The 20,667-nt window shown below is 40.8% G+C and overlaps 1 protein-coding gene across 2 annotated transcripts in view; it reads left to right on the top strand.

The window, feature by feature from the left end:
- Positions 1-20,667, top strand: part of PYGB (glycogen phosphorylase B) — a 63,778-nt gene that overhangs the window by 24,438 nt on the left and 18,673 nt on the right. For both annotated transcript variants that reach the window (XM_069955473.1, XM_069955472.1), the window contains exons 3-8: positions 9,713-9,791; positions 11,421-11,524; positions 13,237-13,368; positions 14,276-14,387; positions 19,694-19,776; positions 20,288-20,431. In XM_069955473.1, coding sequence (XP_069811574.1) covers positions 9,713-9,791; positions 11,421-11,524; positions 13,237-13,368; positions 14,276-14,387; positions 19,694-19,776; positions 20,288-20,431 — 654 coding nt within the window. The remainder of the gene's footprint in view (positions 1-9,712; positions 9,792-11,420; positions 11,525-13,236; positions 13,369-14,275; positions 14,388-19,693; positions 19,777-20,287; positions 20,432-20,667) is intronic.

Here is a 20,667-nt window from a genome sequence, read left to right as displayed (position 1 = left end):
CTCCCCTCCCTAATGTGTTGGAGCTGTGGTCTAGGGGTAACTCACCTGTCTAGAGACCTGCCAGCAGTTCATTCTCTGGTTTGAATCCCCTGATGGAAATTAAATAGATGTCTTTTTTCTCATTATTGTATCATTTTTAAGGCTATGTTCACACATAGTATTTTTGCTCAGTATTTTGGCACCAAAACCAGGAGTGGATTGAGAACACAGAAAGGCTATGTTCTCACACTGTTGAAATTGAGCAGATTTCTGTCATTTAATGGCAAATATCGGACGTTGTTTTTTAAAAAAAAAAACAGCAAATATTTGCCATTAAAGGACAGCCATCCACTCAATTTCAACAGTGTGTGAACATAGCCTTTCAGTGTTTTTAATTCTCTTCTGGTTTTGGTTGCAAAATACTGAGCAAAAGTACTGTGTATGTGAACATAGCCTTAAAAATGATACAATAATAGGGGGAAAAAGACATCTATTTAATTTCCATCAGTGGATTTGAACTAGAAAATGAACTGCTGGCATGTCACTAGACAGGTGAGTTACCTCTAGACCACAGCTCCAACACATTACAGAGGAAAGATTCTTTCAGACATAACCTGCCTAAAGAGGACTGATCTGCAATCTGACAGCTGAGCCAGCAGGAGGCCGGGCAGCATTGATTATTCATGAAGAGGGAGGAGGATGCATGACAAGTGTGGCACAAACAACTGCTCTGTGACAGTAGGAGACATAAGATTGTACATAATCCGCTGCACGGAAAATTACCAAAAAGGCACCATGCTTACTGGGGGACCGCCAGCTACAGCACACTGTCAGCACCTCAGGTAGGGCCCAGGAGCTGACAGATTCCCTTTAAAGATATTTTAAATAATAAAGTCTTGTCCATCTCATAAAGCCCATGCAGTTTTTAGTCTGCTTCGAGCCTTAGACCATTTACTAAAAGCAGAAATGGAATCATAAACAGTTTTTGCCATTCTGTAATTATGATGTAGTCTTTTTATAGATTGATCTCTATGGAGCATTTGCCTTTTATGTGCTCCATTAGGAATACGTGAAGGACAAACACAGCCATATAACAGGCTGGATGTATCCATCTAATGTAGAAGTGCTTTGACATTGCAGAGACATTGCAGAATGCCAACTCTCATAGGAACTGTTCGTGTACGTCTATATCACATGCGGACAATCCATAGCATTTACACTACACAGCAATGTGGATGATCCATGCACTGTGGGATCAACCTGCACAATTTCTGCACAACTGTTGACCAGTGGTATGGGTTTGAATTTTGGGGAAATCAAAATGTGCTACAAATCCCCAAATCAATATAATTTTTTTTTTACTTAGCTAATTTTCTGCTCATGATTTGGGACAGAATCTGCAATTTTTTTATATACTTTACATATACTTTGTATATACTTTACTTCTTCCAACCCGAATAAAACGTCTGCAGCTCAAGTGCTAAATGTCAGTTCTTTATTGCACCTTTATAAATGCTCTCGTCTCATCCACCACCAATGCATTTTGGACAGTCCTTTTGTTCTTAATCATAGCTGTATGCTGAATCCTTGTATGGGTTCATGATGGAATCAACAATGGAGTAGCTATAGGGGTTGCAGCTGCAGCCAGGCCCATTACTTTAAGCTTTACTGCCTATAGCCGACCTGCTAAAATTCATCTGCTCCAGTGCTCAGCAGTATATGGAGGTCTGTGCTGCAGAGGTGTCACACAGGTTAAAGGTGAGAGAAGTCATAAAATAAGAGGCTGCATGACTGGAGCAGAGGAAATAAGAACTGTGTGTTAGGGCCCTATTACATCAAACGATTATCGGACGTACTTGGATGATTGCTGGCCAATATCGATTGCCGGCCAATATCGTTTGGTGTAATCAGCCCCCATGCGGCCCTTAACCCCGTCTACCCAATTTGGTATCAGCTTATGCTGCTCACTAACAAGGGTTAAAAATAAATGATTTTTAACTCTTTATTATATAGATTGGTTTCGGTATTTATAGCTAGTACCAGGGCAAGATTAGCATTACAGATCCCGGATCTATAGGCTAAGACCCGCACAGGCCCTCACTGATTCTGCCTGAGCATCACCTCTTGCGGCTGCTTATCTTATCAAGAAGAAAAGCATATATGTGTGTGTGTGTATGTGTGTGTGTATATATATATATATATATATATATATATATATATATATATATATATATATATATATATGTGTGTGTGTGTGTATTTATTGGAGACAGCATATCTATAAGACTATAGATCGGACAAGGGCCCAAGTCAAGCATTTGCTTTAGGGCCTGTGAACCAATATAAGCTCCAATGAGCTAAATATAAATCTAGCCCCATAGAGGCATCTTGGCTTCCCATATAGGACCTGTCAGGTTTACAGGAATCACCACAGTTGTTACAGATATGGGAGGCACGGTTTCTCTCTCTCTTTCTGATATGGAGGACTCGTTTTGTTTTTGTTCTTTGTATGATCTTTTTTTCTGAAAAAGTTCTTTGCATAAAGCTGCTTCCACCTTTGATCAATACATACAGACACAGCGCACATTTCCTCCGCCCGTCTTGCCACAGAATAATGGTGTTTCATGAAGGCTTGCCAACACTCTGAATTATTTATTAGAAAGCTGTAAAAATAACTAATTTCCTCATGATTCACTTGAATATTTAAAAGTGTACGGACCGTTATAGAAAATGAAAGCAAAATCAATAGCAATAGAAGTAAAAAGCCAGAAATGTTGTGTCTTATGATATTTGTTTATGCCATCCTTAAGCCTTCTGTCCTAAGTGTATGGTTGGAGTGATTCCCAAAGGAAAAGACTCTAACAAATTCCAATGTCTAGGTATACAATGGCCTAAATCACCCGTAGGCCCCCAAGATGAAAAGAAAACATACGGAAAAGGCAGAATAGTGCCAGACTGTATAGTATAAGTTGAACAGTCTTTAAATTTAACTATTGTTAGCCGTTAATCAATGGAATTTTATGAAATACAAAACACAGAAAACACTGAGCTTAGGGAGATCAGCAAAACAACTCCAATGGAGAACTCATTCAGAAGTTTCCATTGATACATTGCCCCTTATAAAAATGAATATGCAAGAAAGGGGTCCATGGAGCCTAGGTTGTGAGTCTCAAAACACGGAAATAGCCAGATATCCCTCCAATCGCAAGTATTACAACATGACAAGGGATTACCAGAGCCAGGCATCCATCCATAGACAGCTGTTTCGGGGTATTTGCCCCTCGTCATTGTAAAGCAGGATTCTGGCTAACGGGGGAAATTAAAAGTAGACCAAGAAAACACAACAATCACTGAGCTCAGGGAGATCAGCAAAAAATATCCAATGGAGTGCTCATTCTAGAGCCTCCATTAATACATTGCCCCCTAATTTTATGAAATGCTTGAAGTTTTTTTTTTTCTGTGGCATTTTGCGGACTTTTTTTTTGGCTTTGTGGTAGTTTTTCCAAAATGATTCATGCTGAGGGCACAGAGTCAATCGGAAGTGTGTAGGGGCGAGTGGCGGAATCCATGGGATGTTATCCGCGCGGATTCCCTATTGTGAACACCGCCTAAGGGGTAATATTGACCGGAAAAAGGCAAAGACATTATAGAAAGAGAGACCATTTTTGGTAATGCCGAAGATATCTGCTCCCCACAAAGCTAATGGACCTCCTCATCTTGTGAATCTCTTGACTGAAGATTGTGGGGCCCTGCCCAGCACATAGGAGATTGTGTAAATGGTGACCTTTAACAAAACAGCAGTATGCACATTGGCTTATACTGCTTCTGCGGTGAATGTAAAGTCATGTTTAACGTAGGACTATAAAAAATATATCCAGACTTAGGTAAGGACATTACTTTTATATACATTTATTCTTTCCCGGTGCACGTTTGTTTGTCTCCATCCAGACGCAGGTTCGGTGTTCAGCTCCGATTCCTCCTCTTTGTTATGATATTTTAGGGCCTGGAAGGAAATTGCCTTTTTGCTGCCAAGTTTCTTGTGACTTTCTGAACAGTACAGACTGAGGTTGGTTATTGTTTTCAGCTAACTGCTTCTCTTTACTTATCATCTGACAGCTTTAACCCTGTCATTAAAACATTAGGAAATCTAATTGGAAAGGCCTGTGAGCAGCTTTAGCATTTGTACTTTGCTTCGTTCACACAAGATATGAACGGACTGTGTGACAGCTGTCTGCTTCATAACAAAACGGGAAAACAAGGAAGCCTTTCATGTTATTTTAACACTCTGATATATCTACCTATCTAATATATATATATTAATAGCGACCTATAAGGAGGCTTCCAGGAACTGAATTAGCCTGCAAAAAAATATTTATATGGTATTGAACTTTGATAGCCATAGTAGCAGGGTGGATTTGTTTTAAATCAAACTGATTTAAATCACGATTTAAATCACGATTTAAATCACTAGTCCGGAAGGCTTGATTTAAATCAGTGATTTAAATCAAAGTTTCTACCTAAACTAGTTCTTGCTACTTTAACATGCAAGTAGATGAAGATTTTTAGAATCACTTTTTATATTACTTTTTTCTCCCCAGTTTAATGGGTTAATCATTCATATTTGGACACCACTGTTCTGTTGTACTTAGGAAGGAGAAAAATAATCCTGAACTTAATAACAATTTAAATGGATTTATTCAACTGAAACAATAACAACATTACAGCATACGTTATTTGCTTAAACAAACATCCATGTTAACTAATTTGGCTAAACAAAAAAAAAAAAAAAAAAATAGTCCAAACAATCAGAAACATATTGTCTAACTTCTTGGACTTGGTACTGAAGGGGATGATTCTGTATTCATAGGTTTGTAGAACAATAGGATTAAGGTCTTTTTCTCAACTCTGTTCATGTTGTAACATTTGAGAACATATACAGCCTTTATTCTACTGAGTTAAACAACTCAGCTTTATCTCATGATGGAAGAACCTTTGGATGGTAAAATATTTTCCTCAAAAAGCAGTTTATTGAAAAAAATCCGATTTAAATCAAAAAAATCCGATTTAAATCAAAAAAATCAGATTTTTTTGATTTTTTTAAAAAAATCATTGATTTTTATCCACCCTGCGTAGTAGTAGTTGTCCTGGTTGGGCATATGGAGATCATAAAGGTGGTTCCTCTGCTCAAGATCCATCTCTGTCTTCTTCAGCCACCGGTAATCAAATGCCGCACTCGGGTTTAGATGAGGGTGGTATTACACTGGACCATTTTTCAGCGATAAACAATCTCAAATAACCGCTATGACGAACGATCTTTAATCGCTCACCCTATTACACAGAATGATGATCATAACTTACGGTCGTTCTTGTGATTGTCCTTTCCTGACTGATAGACCAGGGAACGGCCGAGTGATGTGTTATAACACCGAACGATTTGTGAACGATCAACTATGAAAATAGGTCCAGATTCTATCAAACAATCAACGATTTCACTTTGGTCATTTAATTATTGCCTGCTGTTACACAAAATGTTTATTTTTAAATTCGAACGGACTAACGATTTTTCGAATGATTGTCGTCCCGTTAAATACGGCTTGCTTTAAACCTGATCATGCTCGAGGTTCACTCATCTCTAGTCTACACTATAAAGCCAAAATGAAGAGTGGAACCCACAAAGAGAAGAACTATAGTGGAAAGACTTCTCTCTCTCTATGTTCTTTTGTCTTACCAGTACTGATACAAAGTGCTGCCATGTGAAAGTGGGTTAGCCAGAACAGAGATCCGATAGAATCAACTGTTCCCATTAGCAAGGACTTTGCCAGACATGATACCCCATTAAAATCTACACTTAGACCTACACTTCCCAAGGTGCTCAACAACAAGCATACATATAGCATTGGAAAAAAAAATAAAATTACACCTTTGTTATACCAAGAAAATATACAGTCATCAAATGGAGGATAGAGGTCAAAGCTATAGTCTTCAGTATGGGAGCTAGCAAGGGGTGTCCCTGCTTAAAATATTTATCCCTTATCCACAGGGTGAGGGATAATTGACAGATAACGGCACGCTTGACCTCTAGGACCCCCCCCTCACCACCACCATCTTGGGAACAGGAGCCCAAGTGGAACATGAGCGCTGTGTTCATCCTTTAATTTGTTCATCTTCAATCTATTCTCTTTACCTATTGACTTTCTGGAGGTGTATTTCTAGAACTGGCTCAGGTTACATTTACTTGTTCCACTCTCTTTTCTATAGTCTCTGTTGTCTTTGTGTAAAATAGGCGTACATATTTAAAAGCACTACAGTATGTGTATATATACTAAACACTGGTAATCCTTTAGCTGCCAGCAGGAATGACATATTGAGAACTGGGTTAAGCCCAGTTTTCAGCATTTTGTTTCCTGCCTTTTATTTCTTCATTTCAATAAAAGTTGACTTTTCCACAGCTGTACACTGGGGGGTGTTAAGGGTTAACAATGGAAAGTTTACGTCCAGGTGACGTTATCAGTAATGCGTGCGCAGGGAATAATGCAGACAGCTTGTGGGATCTGTCAGCCTGCAGCTCTCCAGTTTCCTGTGTGAGATCACATCAAGCGGCACGTTCACAGTCCTGCCATTGTGTATTGTGCAGATCCTGTTACATCCCAGGTTGGCTCTCTTTCTTTCATCTCACAGTAACATATTCTTATAAAACAATCTGTCACCTACTACGTGCCGCAAAAAAACCCCAAGTGTTTCCACATCCATTTTAGTGCATTTTCCAACATTGCACATTTCCTACCTTTTTTTATTTTTAGGTTCATATCACAGTTATCCCCAGTAGAGATGAAGGTAACTTGAGAATATTGGAGTCTGATCGTTCAGCATTTGATTACTGGTGGCTGAAGAAGTTGGATGTAGCCCTAGGTTGCCCATGGGCCATAGGATGTATCAGTGTTTCCTGGACTCCATAGGGCTGCATCCAAATTCTTCAGACACCAGTGTTTGGACTTGAACATGCTTGAGTTGCACTCATCTCTAATCCCTAGCTATGCTCTACCTATAAGCCTACCTAGATCCATAAGCCTAGCAGATAGACTTTTCTTGACTTTCACAAATCCACTGTTCAGAAATTTTTATGAAACCAGTAAGTATTTCTTAAAGTGGTTTCCGTCCATTTTACTTCTTGATCGCCTGTTCACTGCAATGGTAGCATTGCTGCAGTGACCCATTGTCACCACTACATAATGAGCGGAACCAGTTTCTTCCAGCTATTCATTGTGTGTGTGCCAAGGCCATGGCTCTGCCAAACAGCTGAGGTGCCAGGTGCTGGATATTGTACTGTGGATAGGCGCTTACCCTGTTAACTTGAAATATTTTGCATTTCTCTCTACCATTGACTAGTACAATGTCCACTCTTTAATACTAAATACACACTTGTTTCTCCACCTGGGGGAGAGATCTCCTTTTCTTCAAAGGATTCGGTGAAGTTCTTTGATATGAGGTTTCTGCCCGCTACAATACAAGAGAACCACTGTAGTATTCCAAGTTACTGCTGTGCTACTTTCTGTGATTCTGCGATTCCACCCCTGTGGAGGAATCCATGTTCTCCTATCATAGCCGAGTGGTTCCAAATCCCACACCTCCAGAGAATGGTGGTACTCCAGCAAGCCATCCTCATATACAGTACCTAGCTGGAGACCTTGGCTAGTCTTGTTGCCCTCTCCTACCTATAAACCATTCTTGCTAATGTTTCAGGCGTAGCGGTATATTATGTTGTATTATACTCTTTGTATCTCTGCATAATTGTTTTGTGTATTTCCCTGGGCAACCACAGCGTCTCATTTTCTTCTGGCATTAAACCATATTGTATAGACTTATTGTGACTACTAAACCGGCGTCAATGATTGATGTTTTTTTTCTGCTATTGTTATTAACATGAACAAATAACAAGATATATAGACTATGTGCAGATCTGGATATTCTTTTATGTTTTCTCGTTCCCTGCCCGGAGGTTTCAGGTGCTGGAGGTTTCTGTTTCCTCAGTACCCATCATTCCCTTCTCCTTTCTCCACTTTTGTTTATTTTGTGCCTTTCCTTCCCCTCTCACTTTCCATGTTGTTGTTGTTTTGTTTGTTTGTTTTTATGACTTTAGTAATTGAGAAAGCAAAAATAATGCAAATAAAATATGTGTAAATTTAGGTGAATTTACTGAAGCAGACTTGGCGGGAGGAGTGATAGGTAGTAAACACAATGATACCCTAAGCAGCCATAGTTTGCTCTAGGTGAAAGCTGGGTAAATCAGCCCAGCTCCACAGTGTTCCCCTGTATATACTTGCCCCACACATTTCTTTTATCTCAGGAGTTTCATCAGGGGACCTAAATATTTACAATGGTGGGGGACTTAAAAGGAATAAAAGGAAACCAATGCACAAATGTTTCGATTGAGAAAGCGTTGGGGATCGGGAGTCCATCCCCTGGAGGGCTATTGTCTTTTTGGCAAGGAACAACGTCTCTCCTAATTTGTTGATTTGGGAAATAAATGGGGCAGGGTAGTTCTGGGCTGGGACATAAAAAGTACCAAATTGTCGGCATATAAGCCTATCCTATCTTCCCTCTCTCCAAAGGTCATTCCTACAGCCAAGGGATCTTGCCGCAGGAGTAGTGCCAGGGCCTCAATAACCAAAGTGAATTTTAATCTTTTCACTTTGTGGCATACCACCATCTTTTGTGCAGACTTTAATGGCCTGAGCATAGTCAACTAGTCACTACATTTGGGTAATTTTCCTAACATATATGTTTGGGCATGGACATAGGCACTCCACAGACAGAAACCCTGCCTAATACTAAAAGTCAGTGCCCTATAGTTGGTTTGTTCTACAGCTGTACTGTTATGTGCATATATATCTGATAACACACCATTATGTGACTGTATATACAGTTTTGTAACATGGTAAGGCTGCAAAATAAAAAGAAAAAAAAAACAGTTTTCAATTGTATCCTCCTACAATCATAGATGGGGGGGGGGGGTCCTGTTATTCAAAGGATGCAGCTGCACGACCCCCTGGGATGTCCGACCTGACCCTGTCCCCTCTACATCTCTTGAAGCTCTTGAGGAGAAAGTTTTCTTGGCAGTAAATAAAGCTGAATCACATCTCCTAACTTTTAGACTGATTTAGTTTAGTTAATGGTGAGATGGTTACTTAAAGGGGTTATCCAGCGCTACAAAAACATGGCCACTTTTCCCCCTACTGTTGTCTCCAGTTCAGGTGTGGTTTGTAATTAAGCTCCATTTACTTCAATGGAACTGAGTTTCAAAACCCCACCCAAACTGGAGACAACAGTAGGGGGAAAGTGGGCATGTTTTTGTAGCGCTGGATAACCCCTTTAAATAGACATCCACTAGAATATGTATGGAGAATAAAGCACGTATGGACATACAGTATACTTTTGTAACCAGATAGTTCACTATTTTTTTTTATTTTTTTTAAGCAGTCAGAACTTCTGTAGTTAGAAACAACCCTAACGATTAGGGGCCAAGGGGAGATTTCTTCACCTAAACATATAGTGGGGTTCAAAGTTCAGAAGTTTTGTGTTAAATAACATATGACATTGGACAAATCTAAGATATCTGGGTTGTTCCGTAAAACTTGCTAGTCCCTTGCTGGGAGTTGTAGTTCTGATGAGTATCATCCATTGTAATAAACACCCTTTCAATGTATTTGATCTTTACTCTTTCATCTTATCACAGCTGGGCCTGGACATGGAGGAGCTGGAGGAGATAGAAGAAGATGCAGGTCTTGGAAATGGAGGGCTGGGACGCTTGGCAGGTAATACATCCTCTTCTCTCTCCTTAAACATATTTCACAGCCTGTAAATGATGTAACACAGGATCATCATAGGATAACACTATCTGTGCACATAGGCATAAGCAGTGCACATGTAAATGATGTATGTGTAGATCCAGGTCCATCCTCTACTGTGATGTGTTCAGTCTGCATGAGACATCTGCTTTTTTTTTTACAGGGAATTATGGCAAATTGTTATTACAGTGTCCTCACGTCTAATGACTGCATAGAAAACCACATACACGTATTTACACATGGACCTAGTGTGTGAATACATTTATAGGCACACCGGTCTATCCCATTTAGCCTCCCATACTGCAGCCAGTGTTATATACACACACAGCTATGATACTGGGGTGGGCCAGTTAGTTTTGTATAGTAAAACTTTGTACTTGACTAATCTGGAAGCAAATGAGCCAGCAGGGCCAGCAGGTAATCTCATTTCCCTATTCACCTGCTGCTGTTTTATAGAAGTATCACTACCGCATGCCCAGGTTTCAATGTCTGTAATGTTAATTTTTGCTGTCAGGTTGCTCCCATACTGTGCGATATTCACAAAACTTCCTCTGTATGTATTGTCCATACTATATTACTGGCAGTGTAAGCGACTCAGGTCTAGAGTTATATTAGCAGTGAAAGTTGGGTTTTCTATTAATACTAGAGAGACTTGTTCTTCTGTACATTATATTCTTTATTGGAACAAAAAGGAACTTTAATATTCGGTGTTACTCTGTGTTTCTTATGGCCTAGGCTATCACGTCTGTATAACCCCTTTAAGTCATATACCACACTTTCAAGCACTTGACATAACAGTTTATAGGTTTTACTAAGAATGTCTTATGGGATATCCATCAGGATGTTGTATTACACACTATGGTTTTGTTGCAAAGTAGCTCTCCTCCAGAAGAAAGTGAGCTTTAATGCCCTAAGTTGATGGTGGTATCCCTGCAACTTGAACCCTTCAAGAGGCTTGAAACATGAGGATTAGTAACCAAATCTCTGTTTCTTCAGTCATACTCACTGCCCCCTTATCCCACCAGTCAGGCTTGGTTGACAGGGCAGCGCTTCTTCTTACACACTTAGGCTGTCAATCAAGCCCATCTGGGCAGGAGGAGGAGACAGGAGCTGCCTAGTCTCCTCCACTGTTACTGGATATCAGTCTTGACATGGACCGTACAAAGTTATTTTTTTTAGCACAAGCAAAGAAGAACAGCTGCCCTCCTCACTTGTCATGTCCTGGGACCAGTGTGTCAGACTTGGGGACCTGATATTTTGCAGATCTTAGATACCATAGGCCTAAACTTTCACAGCCCAGTTGTAGTTTAGGAATTAGATTTAGCTAATGTGCTGCTTGTTTGGGTTGTGTGCCAGCTTTGCGCAGGCTCACACTGTGCATTAATGGCTGCTTCCTTTTCCAAGAGAAGATACCGTCCCTGAAGCATTTCTGGGCTTCCAGCTTAAGTACCATAGAGACACTTAGAAACACACAATGCATTCCTTCCCAGTGAATTGACTCTTTGTATAACAATGTCTGCATTTTATTTCAATGCAACTTCAGCAGAAAGCATTGCCTCTGCAATGATTTGTCTCTTCCCTTTTTTTTTCATCTAGCTTGTTTTCTGGACTCTATGGCCACTTTGGGACTAGCTGCATATGGCTATGGAATTCGTTATGAGTTTGGGATATTTAACCAAAGGATCATAAATGGCTGGCAGGTAAATCTACAAAACTGAATGAGCAGAACGCACTCACCATTACTGACAATGTGGCATATCTTGATCTCAATATTAGTAGTTCATCCTCAGATGAATGTGTTAACACCGCTATATCATGCACATCCAAGTGCATACTAAGGGTTCTTTTACACAGTTCGATTATCGGCTAGGGCATTGCTAGAAATGTTACTGCAGCAGCAGATAATCGGCCTGTGTAAAAGGACTGGCTGCATACCTCCCTGTGTAAAAGAGAAGCTGGCTTCTGGATATGTAAATATTGGAGTCTGGCATATGTATATATCCGTTCTGTCAGTTTCCTGTCTATACCAGCCACGCTGCTTGTGATTTGGCATCTGGTTCACTGGTACCTCTGGCTGCTGCTATAGCTCCAGGCTCCGCCTCCTTCAGAGTGATTGACAGCTGGAGGAGGTGGGCCTGAATATCAGACCAGAGAGACAGATGGGGGATCACAGGTATAGTGGCTGGTCAGTATAGATTGCTGCTTGTGATCTGACAACTGACAGCATGGATATATAAATAGCCCAGAACCCAATATATACATATCTGTGCTGTCAGTTTCCAGGGCTGCATGAGCGATACAAGGATCACTCATGCAGCCCATCTGCTCAGTTTCTCTAGCTGTGTAAAGGCCCAGCAAACAAGCCGACGATCTCATTTGTTGTCCCCACGGCCGAGAAATCTCTTGGTCTTAAAGAACCTTTAGTGTATGTTCTCTAGGTGTACTGGCCCACGTAGACATTGAAGTGTCCCAAGCACATGTGGTCTATTCAAATTGATGATCAATAAAAGGGCAGAGAGACAGCCAATCACGGATCTCATATTAAAGGCCTATACCAATCATAGGATAAAATATTCAGAAAATCCCTTTAAGGTTGCTCATTGGTTCAAAAGCTGCAGATGACAGGTACATTTGGAATCCTTTCTATTAGAAACACAGATGGGTCACATTTACATTAGCAGCAGCAAACATTTCAGGACTCCCTTTTACTATAAGGAATATTAAAATTGTAAATCCTGAGGTTGTACATTTTCCTATTGAGAAGGTTGGTGCAGAGTCATTTTTGCTGTGTAATACTATGTGAGTAGCCCTATTCCTCTCTATTAATCCATTTTAGCCAAATATATCTATATCGCACAATAAAGAAAAAACTGATTATTTACCGTGTAGCTGCAGAGGCCTATGTACTGTTGTTCCTGCATCAACCTAGAATGGACATTGGGGAGGAGCATGAATGGGAGCAGCCAATCAGCTTTAGTGCTGTTGATTGACACTGCACTCCTTACAGCGCACCCTCTTGTCTGTTTCAGCTTGATGCCGGCCCAGTTCACAGCCACAGACTTACTTTAAATTGAAGGTTTACATAAAAAGCAATATGGGTAATATTGACAACAAAGTTAAATCCCGATCACTCAGTGACTATGAACAAATTATGGAAACAGCCTGTGTATTCTATAGATAAAAGCACTATACATCTTTTGCACCCCCCACAATCTCTTACTTTTTCCTGGAATACCCCTTTAAGGTCGTTTTACATAGACGCTATGCACCATTTTTTACAAGCTTGAGTACCTAAAGATGCATATATAATAGAGAGATGCCATGATAGTAAGTGATCTGACTTATGTAATAGATAAAAAGCTGAAAACACACATGCACTTGTGAGAAATTGCTTTTATTCCTCTTGTAACAGGTAGAGGAAGCCGATGACTGGCTGCGGTATGGTAATCCCTGGGAGAAGGCCCGTCCTGAGTACATGCTTCCAGTACACTTCTATGGCAAAGTAGAGCACTCGGCTGAAGGTGCAAAGTGGGTCGATACTCAGGTTTGTATCCACACTTTATTCATCCTGTACTATACCCGCAACTGCAATGAATCTGTTTAGAACTCATCTACAAAAAATGTAACTGAAATTGCAAAAAAAAATAAAAATTTTACTTGTATATGTATATACAGTGACTCTTCTCTTTCTATTTTGCTTGATAGCAGTTGTCCCCACTACACACAGTAAAGACATATATTTTACACTAATACATGTTGAAGGGGGTTATGACAAGATGACAACTTATCACCTATCCACAGGGCAGGTGATTATTTTATGATTAGTGGGGCCCGACTCCTGGGACCCCACCTGATTGTTAGCAGTGGGGTCTCTTCTTTCCCATTTGAATGAAATGTATTCACTCTCTAGCTATCTGCATCAGTCCCCTGTGGCAGAACACATGCTTAATTGCTGTCTCAATGACTGCTGCCCCTGGTTTTGCAAGTGCTGGGATCCTGTGATAAATTGGTATAACCAGTCTCACATTCTAATTTGAAATCAAGTTATAAGCAAGGAAAATTGTCTTTGACTGTTGGTTACCAATTTGTTTAGGATCATAGAATTAATGAATATTAATATTGGTTCTTCAATAGTGATGAGCGAACTTGCCCAACGCTGAACCAAAATGCTTTGTATTTGACTCCTGGTGGCTGGAGAAGTTGGATGCAACCCAAGGGCTGCCAGGAAAACAGGGATACAGCCATATTCTGTGTCCATGTTTTACAGCACTTCTTAGAGCTGCATACAACTTTTTCAGCCACCTGGAGTCAAACACAAAGCATTTTGGTTCAGCATTGGGCAAGTTCGCTAATCACTAGTCTTCATGTGTTCCTTAAAATGTCTTTTATTATTATTTTCCCCGTAACTATACTTACTGTGTAACAAAATGACCCTTTTTTTGTCTGTGTAGATGGTGCTTGCAATGCCTTATGACACTCCAGTTCCTGGCTATAAGAACAACACAGTGAACACCATGAGGCTTTGGTCAGCAAAGGCACCAAACGAGTTTGACCTGAAAGAGTGTAAGTTATCTTCGGATCCTACTCTATATATTGCTTATTTCCACCAACATTTTATTCAACCAGCAGATGACATTTGGCCGTGCTCTAGAGACAAACGCTGTCTGCATTGGTGATAACATTATGGATGACGTGTCACCCTTACAGTAGGCAATACGCTGGCAGGTGACAGAGACATCTGACAAGTGCTGTGTGACCAGCGCCACTTTTAGAAAGTAGGCGGAATCGAAATACTAGAGTGTTTTCAACTTCTAGATCGTCTTAGTTTTTTTTTCCATGGGATGGACAGTCCCTCATATTATGGCATGCCAGCTTTGGATTTCATGTATTGGGCCCCTAAAAGAAGTGCTATCAGTGCTTGTAGTTGACAACTCTTTATTATATGACATCCAGCATTAAACATTTTGCCCATAAAAAAATATTTCGAGTTGCAAATAATTAAAGTGTCACTGTCGTTTAATCTTTTTTGCAGACATCAATAGTACAGGCGAGTATAAGAAACTTTGTAATTGGGTTTATTAGCCAAAAAATGCATTTTTATCATGAAAAAGCAGTTTGAAGCTCTCCCCCCTGTCTTTATGGTTCTCTTATGGAGAGGGGAGGGGTGGAGGGAGATAAGGCACCAAAACAGGACAACAAAGAGTTAATTTACAGCTACTTCCTATACAAACAAAGGTGGGAGCTGCCGAAAATCTACACACGGGATGCTGCCCATGTCCAAACCACAGAACATGTTTTAGGTAGACATAGAAAGACGATAAATGGCGCAATGCCATAAACGTATAACAAGAAAATCAATATCTCAATAGCTTCTTTATTATCAGAAAAATACAACAACTAACACAACAAATGGACACACACTTAAAAACACTTAAAAGCCCAATAAGGGTAAACCATCACAGGGAGCACACTTGAAAATATATATGTCACTCCCACCGCAGCCCCAACACAGAAAATATATCCAGGCCCTATACACTCTATAACCGAATATGTCTCAGATAATGACACTCATGATAAATACCTCCTAAAGTGCACGTGCTCACAGAAATGCATAAATAGAGAGTCAATACTGAACAAAGATCTTATAACATAACATATTACCCAGGGCTCTGGAATGGGGCTCCGGACTGCAGACCCTGCGCGTATCATCACATCACGTGACTTCGTCAAGAGTAACGGTTAAACAATACATACATTCTTATCAGAGATGAGCGAACCGGATTCTGGTTAGAGTAGATCCAAACCCGAACGTTCGGCATTTGATAAGCTGGGGCTGCTGAACTTTGCTAAAGCTCTAAGGTTGTCTGGAAAACATGGATACAGCCAATGACTATATCCATGTTTTCCACATAGCCTTAGGGCTTTATCCAAGTTCAGCAGCCACCGCTAATCAAATGCTGAAGGTTCGGGTTCATTTCTAATCCTTATATATCCATTTGCCCGGAAAGTCAATAAACTAAACAAAAATCAGGTGTCCGTTACCTTGTCAGCTAAAGGGGAGCATCTGCATGTCGCCATGATGGCAGATCCCCACGTGCATGTCATCCAGTGCGCATGAGCAGACATGTGTTCCACCATAGTATATACCAGAACCCAGCTTGCGCTCCACCCGGAGTCACATGTCTGTGTTCCATTTACCACCAGATCTAATGGTCACATGATCACTAGTTTGTGTTTGTCACATAATCGCTATTTCATGAAGCCATTCATCCCAGCTATACATAAACAAATTGAATTAATCACCCATTGTATAACCTCTGATTGTATCGGTGTGATAGCTTAATTTACAGCTACATCACCAGGCTATCTCCTCTGAAGCCAGCACTGACCTCTCTGACCTCTGAATACCGGCTTTCACACAGGTCCCGCAGTGTAATCATTTGTTCTCTGCTGGCGACTAATCCCCCTCCTTCCCCCTCCCCTCTCCATAGGTAGCACAGGGCCTGAATGATGTAAAAGAGTCGAGGTTTCCTGATAATGAGCAGTGAATGAGAGAGAGGAGGGGGGGGGGGGGGGCTGGGGAAAGTCTTTTTGAATGCAGATAGTGGCACATTTGCCTAATAAACCAAATAACAAAGTTTCTTAAAATCTGCTGTACTATTGATTTCTGCAAAAAAAAAAAAAAAAAAAAAAAATATATATATCATAGTGACACTTTAAATATCTAGATGATCGAGTAGTGTAAAGATTGTCAGTGGCTGACCTGTCTAAATGGGCCCTTAGAAGCTTGTACTGAAGGCAAAGAGAGAGGAATCTAGACATTGTGACGTGATTAGTGATGAGAACCTGGACTGTAAATTCCGGGTCCGTGCCTGAATCTGTCTGTTAGGGTACCCGGACCCAAACACAGACTTTATCGCGGAGGTCTGTTCCGCGTTCAGCTACTAAATAAAGCTTGTTAAAAGGCTGTCACCACTGGGCACACGTGTCCGAACCGGCCTTTTTTTTTTCAAGGTTGGCCGAACCTGTTGAACCTAACATCCACTGGTCATCACTAAACATGATGTCTTACTGCTTCAGCTCACATTGTACACCGAGTCTTAGAAAATAGATTTAGTATAGGAGAAATCCATAAATAATATCTCTGTTAGTTGCTACCATTGCGGCTCTCCCGTGGCACAATCACATTGTTCAGCTTTCAAGTGACTCTTTTTCTGGAACTGGTCCTGGAAAGTGATGTCACTCTTCATTTTCTTTACTTTTAATGGAATTTTAAAGTAGGCTCCCGGGAAGCACTTCTCTGAAAGCCGAGTAATAATTAATGAATCTCACTGTTCTAAACCCATATTATTCTATATATATGTTTAGTCACTCTGGCAACCTCTATGGGACTGCCTTACTATGGCTTACTAATGTGTAAAAGGGTGTTCTGACATCAGCAGCAAATGTTGGTGGATAATGACAGTATTAGTATTTCCAATTTAAAAACTGACATGTCAGTTTTGTGCAGCCACTATTCATTGAAGCAATTGACTATCTTTAATATAGGCGAGCTCTGCATTCCGGGATCTCTAGACCCTGATCACATCTATCAGCACTCTGCTATTTTGGTCTAGACTATTCCTGATGTTGGTTCTGCAGCGCACTGTTGCTGGCATGACACAATAGTGTAGATAGAGGCTTCTATAAACAGGTTTCCCTATTAGAAAACATTACAAGGGCTGTGACAGCTCTGAGTGCTTCTGGTTATCACTGGAGGTCTGGAAGCAGCAGCAGCTCACAATGGCTATAAAAGGTAACTGCGTCACCCCCAGGCAGCCCTATGTAAGAGGGAAATCTGGCAAGGTCATCAGGTTGTTTTATGCTTTATTAGTTTTATATGAAAGTGGGTTGTTAAGCAGATTCTAAAAGAAAAAAATATGTATTATAACAATGGGAAATCCATTGTACCCATTTGCATCTATACTTTTATTTCTTATTTGTATGATTGTGGCATATTTGCTACCTTTTGTTCTGACAGGTTCCCTTTAAGGAAACATTTCCCTGCTTTGTTCTGATGATATGTGATCTCTATAGAAGAATGTCCTGTATATGTTACCCAGGCTATTGCTTAGTAACAGGCACTGCAGGGAGATAGGGATTTAGCTCTCCCTTTACGTTCATGTAAGGATCTGGTATACTATACACTATAGGTACTACTCCAACCACGAGGCCGCTCTTATGTGGTTATTATCTATAATGTAGGCCACAACTTATTGCCAAATCCATCAAACAACAGAGTCTAAAAACGGACTCAGAATCCACTGACTTAAAGTTGGATCCTTCAGGGTTTCCATCATTATTTCCTTTAAGGGGTTGTCCAGCGAAAATCATTTTCTTTCAAATCAACTGGTGCCAGAAAGTTATATAGGTTTGTAATTTACTTCTATTAAAAAATCTCACGTCTTCCTATACTTATTAGCTGCTGTGTGTCATGCAGGAAGTGTTGTTTTATTTTCAATCTGACACAGTGCTCTCTGCTGACATCTCTGGCCGAGACAGGAACTGTCCAGAGCAGGAGAGGTTTTCTATGGCGATTCATAGAAAACCGAGCCAGAGTTCCTGTCTCTGTCATAGATGTCAGCAGAGAGCATTGACTGAAAATAAATATTTCCTGCAGGACATACAGCAGCTGATAAGTATGGGGAGACTTGAGATTATTTAATAAGTATTTTAAAGTAAATTACAAATCTATATGACTTTCTGATATCAGTTGATTTCAAAGAAAAGGATTTTCGCTAATCTTAAGGCTATGTTCACACTACGTGAACAACCGGCCGTTCCGTGACCCCGGCTGCGTCACGGAACGGCTGTTCTTAGCCCGTACTTAAGTACCAGCTGGATGATCCTTCCGGCCACAGAGCTCTGATGCGGGCGCATCAGCGTGCGCCCGCATCAGAGCTTCCCATAGCACAGAGTGAAGCATACGGCCTGAGCCGCTTGCTTCACTGTGTAAACTTACAGGGCTTTTCAGTGAATTCCGGCCGCAGAAAACTGACCTGTCAGTTTTTTTCCGGCGCCGTATGGGATCCTGGCCGGAGCATATATGATGTGTGTACGCTCCGGCCGGGATCCCATTGCACATAAGGCTTTGTTACACCCCGCAAAACTACGCCCGTAGTTCTGCGGCGAGAACTACGGCCGTAATTTTACATAGTGTGAACATAGCCTAAAAGCGCAGAGTATACAAGTCATTTACCTTCTTTTAGTAGGACCTGGATGCCATGTTGTTTAAGCATGCTTTCCTTCCCGTTTTTTCCAACTTACTCTTAGCTGTATTGAGTTTTCACCCGGCTAAACCAAAGTTTACTAGGTGATAGTTCCTGTGACCTCTGTTCTCCATTTATTCTATGTGGGAAGGTTCCAGCTACAGGTAAAATGTTGCATAGATACCATCTATTCACTGCAACAAGCGGCTCCTGGGTGACAACCTTGTATTGCAGTAACATTAAGTAGTTGAGTAACATTTGATTGACGTCTTGTAGTTTTACAGTTTATTGTGGTATTTTGTCTTTTCATCATGAGATTTATCAACATTTTAGAGTGGATATGTCCTGATAGTTACAATGTATCAGTGTACATATAGGGGGAGATTTATCAAAGGGTGTAAAATTTAGACTGGTGCAAACTGCCCATAGCAACCAATCACAGCTCAGCTTCCAGCTCTGGTGAAAGGAAAGCTGAGCTGTGATTGGTTGCTATGGGCAGTTTGCACCAGTCTAAATTTTACACCCTTTGATAAATCTCCCCCATAAAGTACATCAGCCAGAGTCCTGACCCTTTAGTGTTACAATCCTATATGATAACACATAGAACCCTTTCTCTTACAGTTAATGTCGGTGACTACATACAAGCTGTTTTGGATAGGAATCTGGCTGAAAATATCTCCCGGGTTTTGTACCCCAACGATAATGTAAGTTGCCTTTTTGTATGGAAACAAGTTAGAAGTCTGGGCTTAGACCTCATACACATGATCATATTACTAATCCATGGTGTACATATCTGGGATGTGGCACCTATAGCTTATACTGTACCTCCGTGCTCCTTTACATTCTGTAGCTGGGGCATATGTATGCATGGGGAGACCCAGCAGGAAGCAGACAGCTATGTACATTATGTAGTGGTCATGCTGGGGTACTACAGCTCAGCCCTCATACACTTCAGTGGGAGCTGTCCTGCAGTAACCCGGCTTGGCCACTGTACAGTGTACGGAGCTGTCTGCTTCCTGCTTATTTTCACTGTATACGACTGCATCACGGTTTGGAAAACCGCTCCTCTCCCAGGATTTCAGGTGTGGGCACTCACTCATCTTGAGGATCAGTCGTCAATAGATTTTGCTTTATAACCCCTTTTGCTGTAAATTTTGCTGTTAAACCCCAGAATGTATATGAATAAAGAACATATTCTGTGCCTTCTCTCTGCAGTTCTTTGAAGGTAAGGAGCTGCGGCTGAAGCAAGAGTACTTTGTGGTGGCCGCCACCCTGCAAGACATTATCAGGCGGTTCAAGTCTTCCAAGTTTGGATGCCGGGACCCAGTTAGAACCTGCTTTGACACCTTCCCTGATAAGGTAAATTTCTGCTTTTATGGCTTGTATGGAATAAGAGACATTGTTAATAAGCGATAATAGTATATACTTGGTAAGGTTGTATCACCAAATGAGAAAAAGAGTTGATTGTTATTGTTAGCTATAGCTGGGTGCGACAGTGCACCTCACTATATCTAATGATCAGAGGGGATCTCAGCACCGAGACCTCCACTGGTTTTGACTTTTGAAATGTCAGTAACAGTATATAAAAATGAATA

The sequence above is a fragment of the Dendropsophus ebraccatus genome, chromosome 15, assembly GCF_027789765.1.
Source record: "Dendropsophus ebraccatus isolate aDenEbr1 chromosome 15, aDenEbr1.pat, whole genome shotgun sequence".
NCBI classification, from domain to species: domain Eukaryota; kingdom Metazoa; phylum Chordata; class Amphibia; order Anura; family Hylidae; genus Dendropsophus; species Dendropsophus ebraccatus.
Note: the sequence above shows the minus strand (reverse complement) of the source record. Positions and strands in the feature narration are given on the sequence as shown.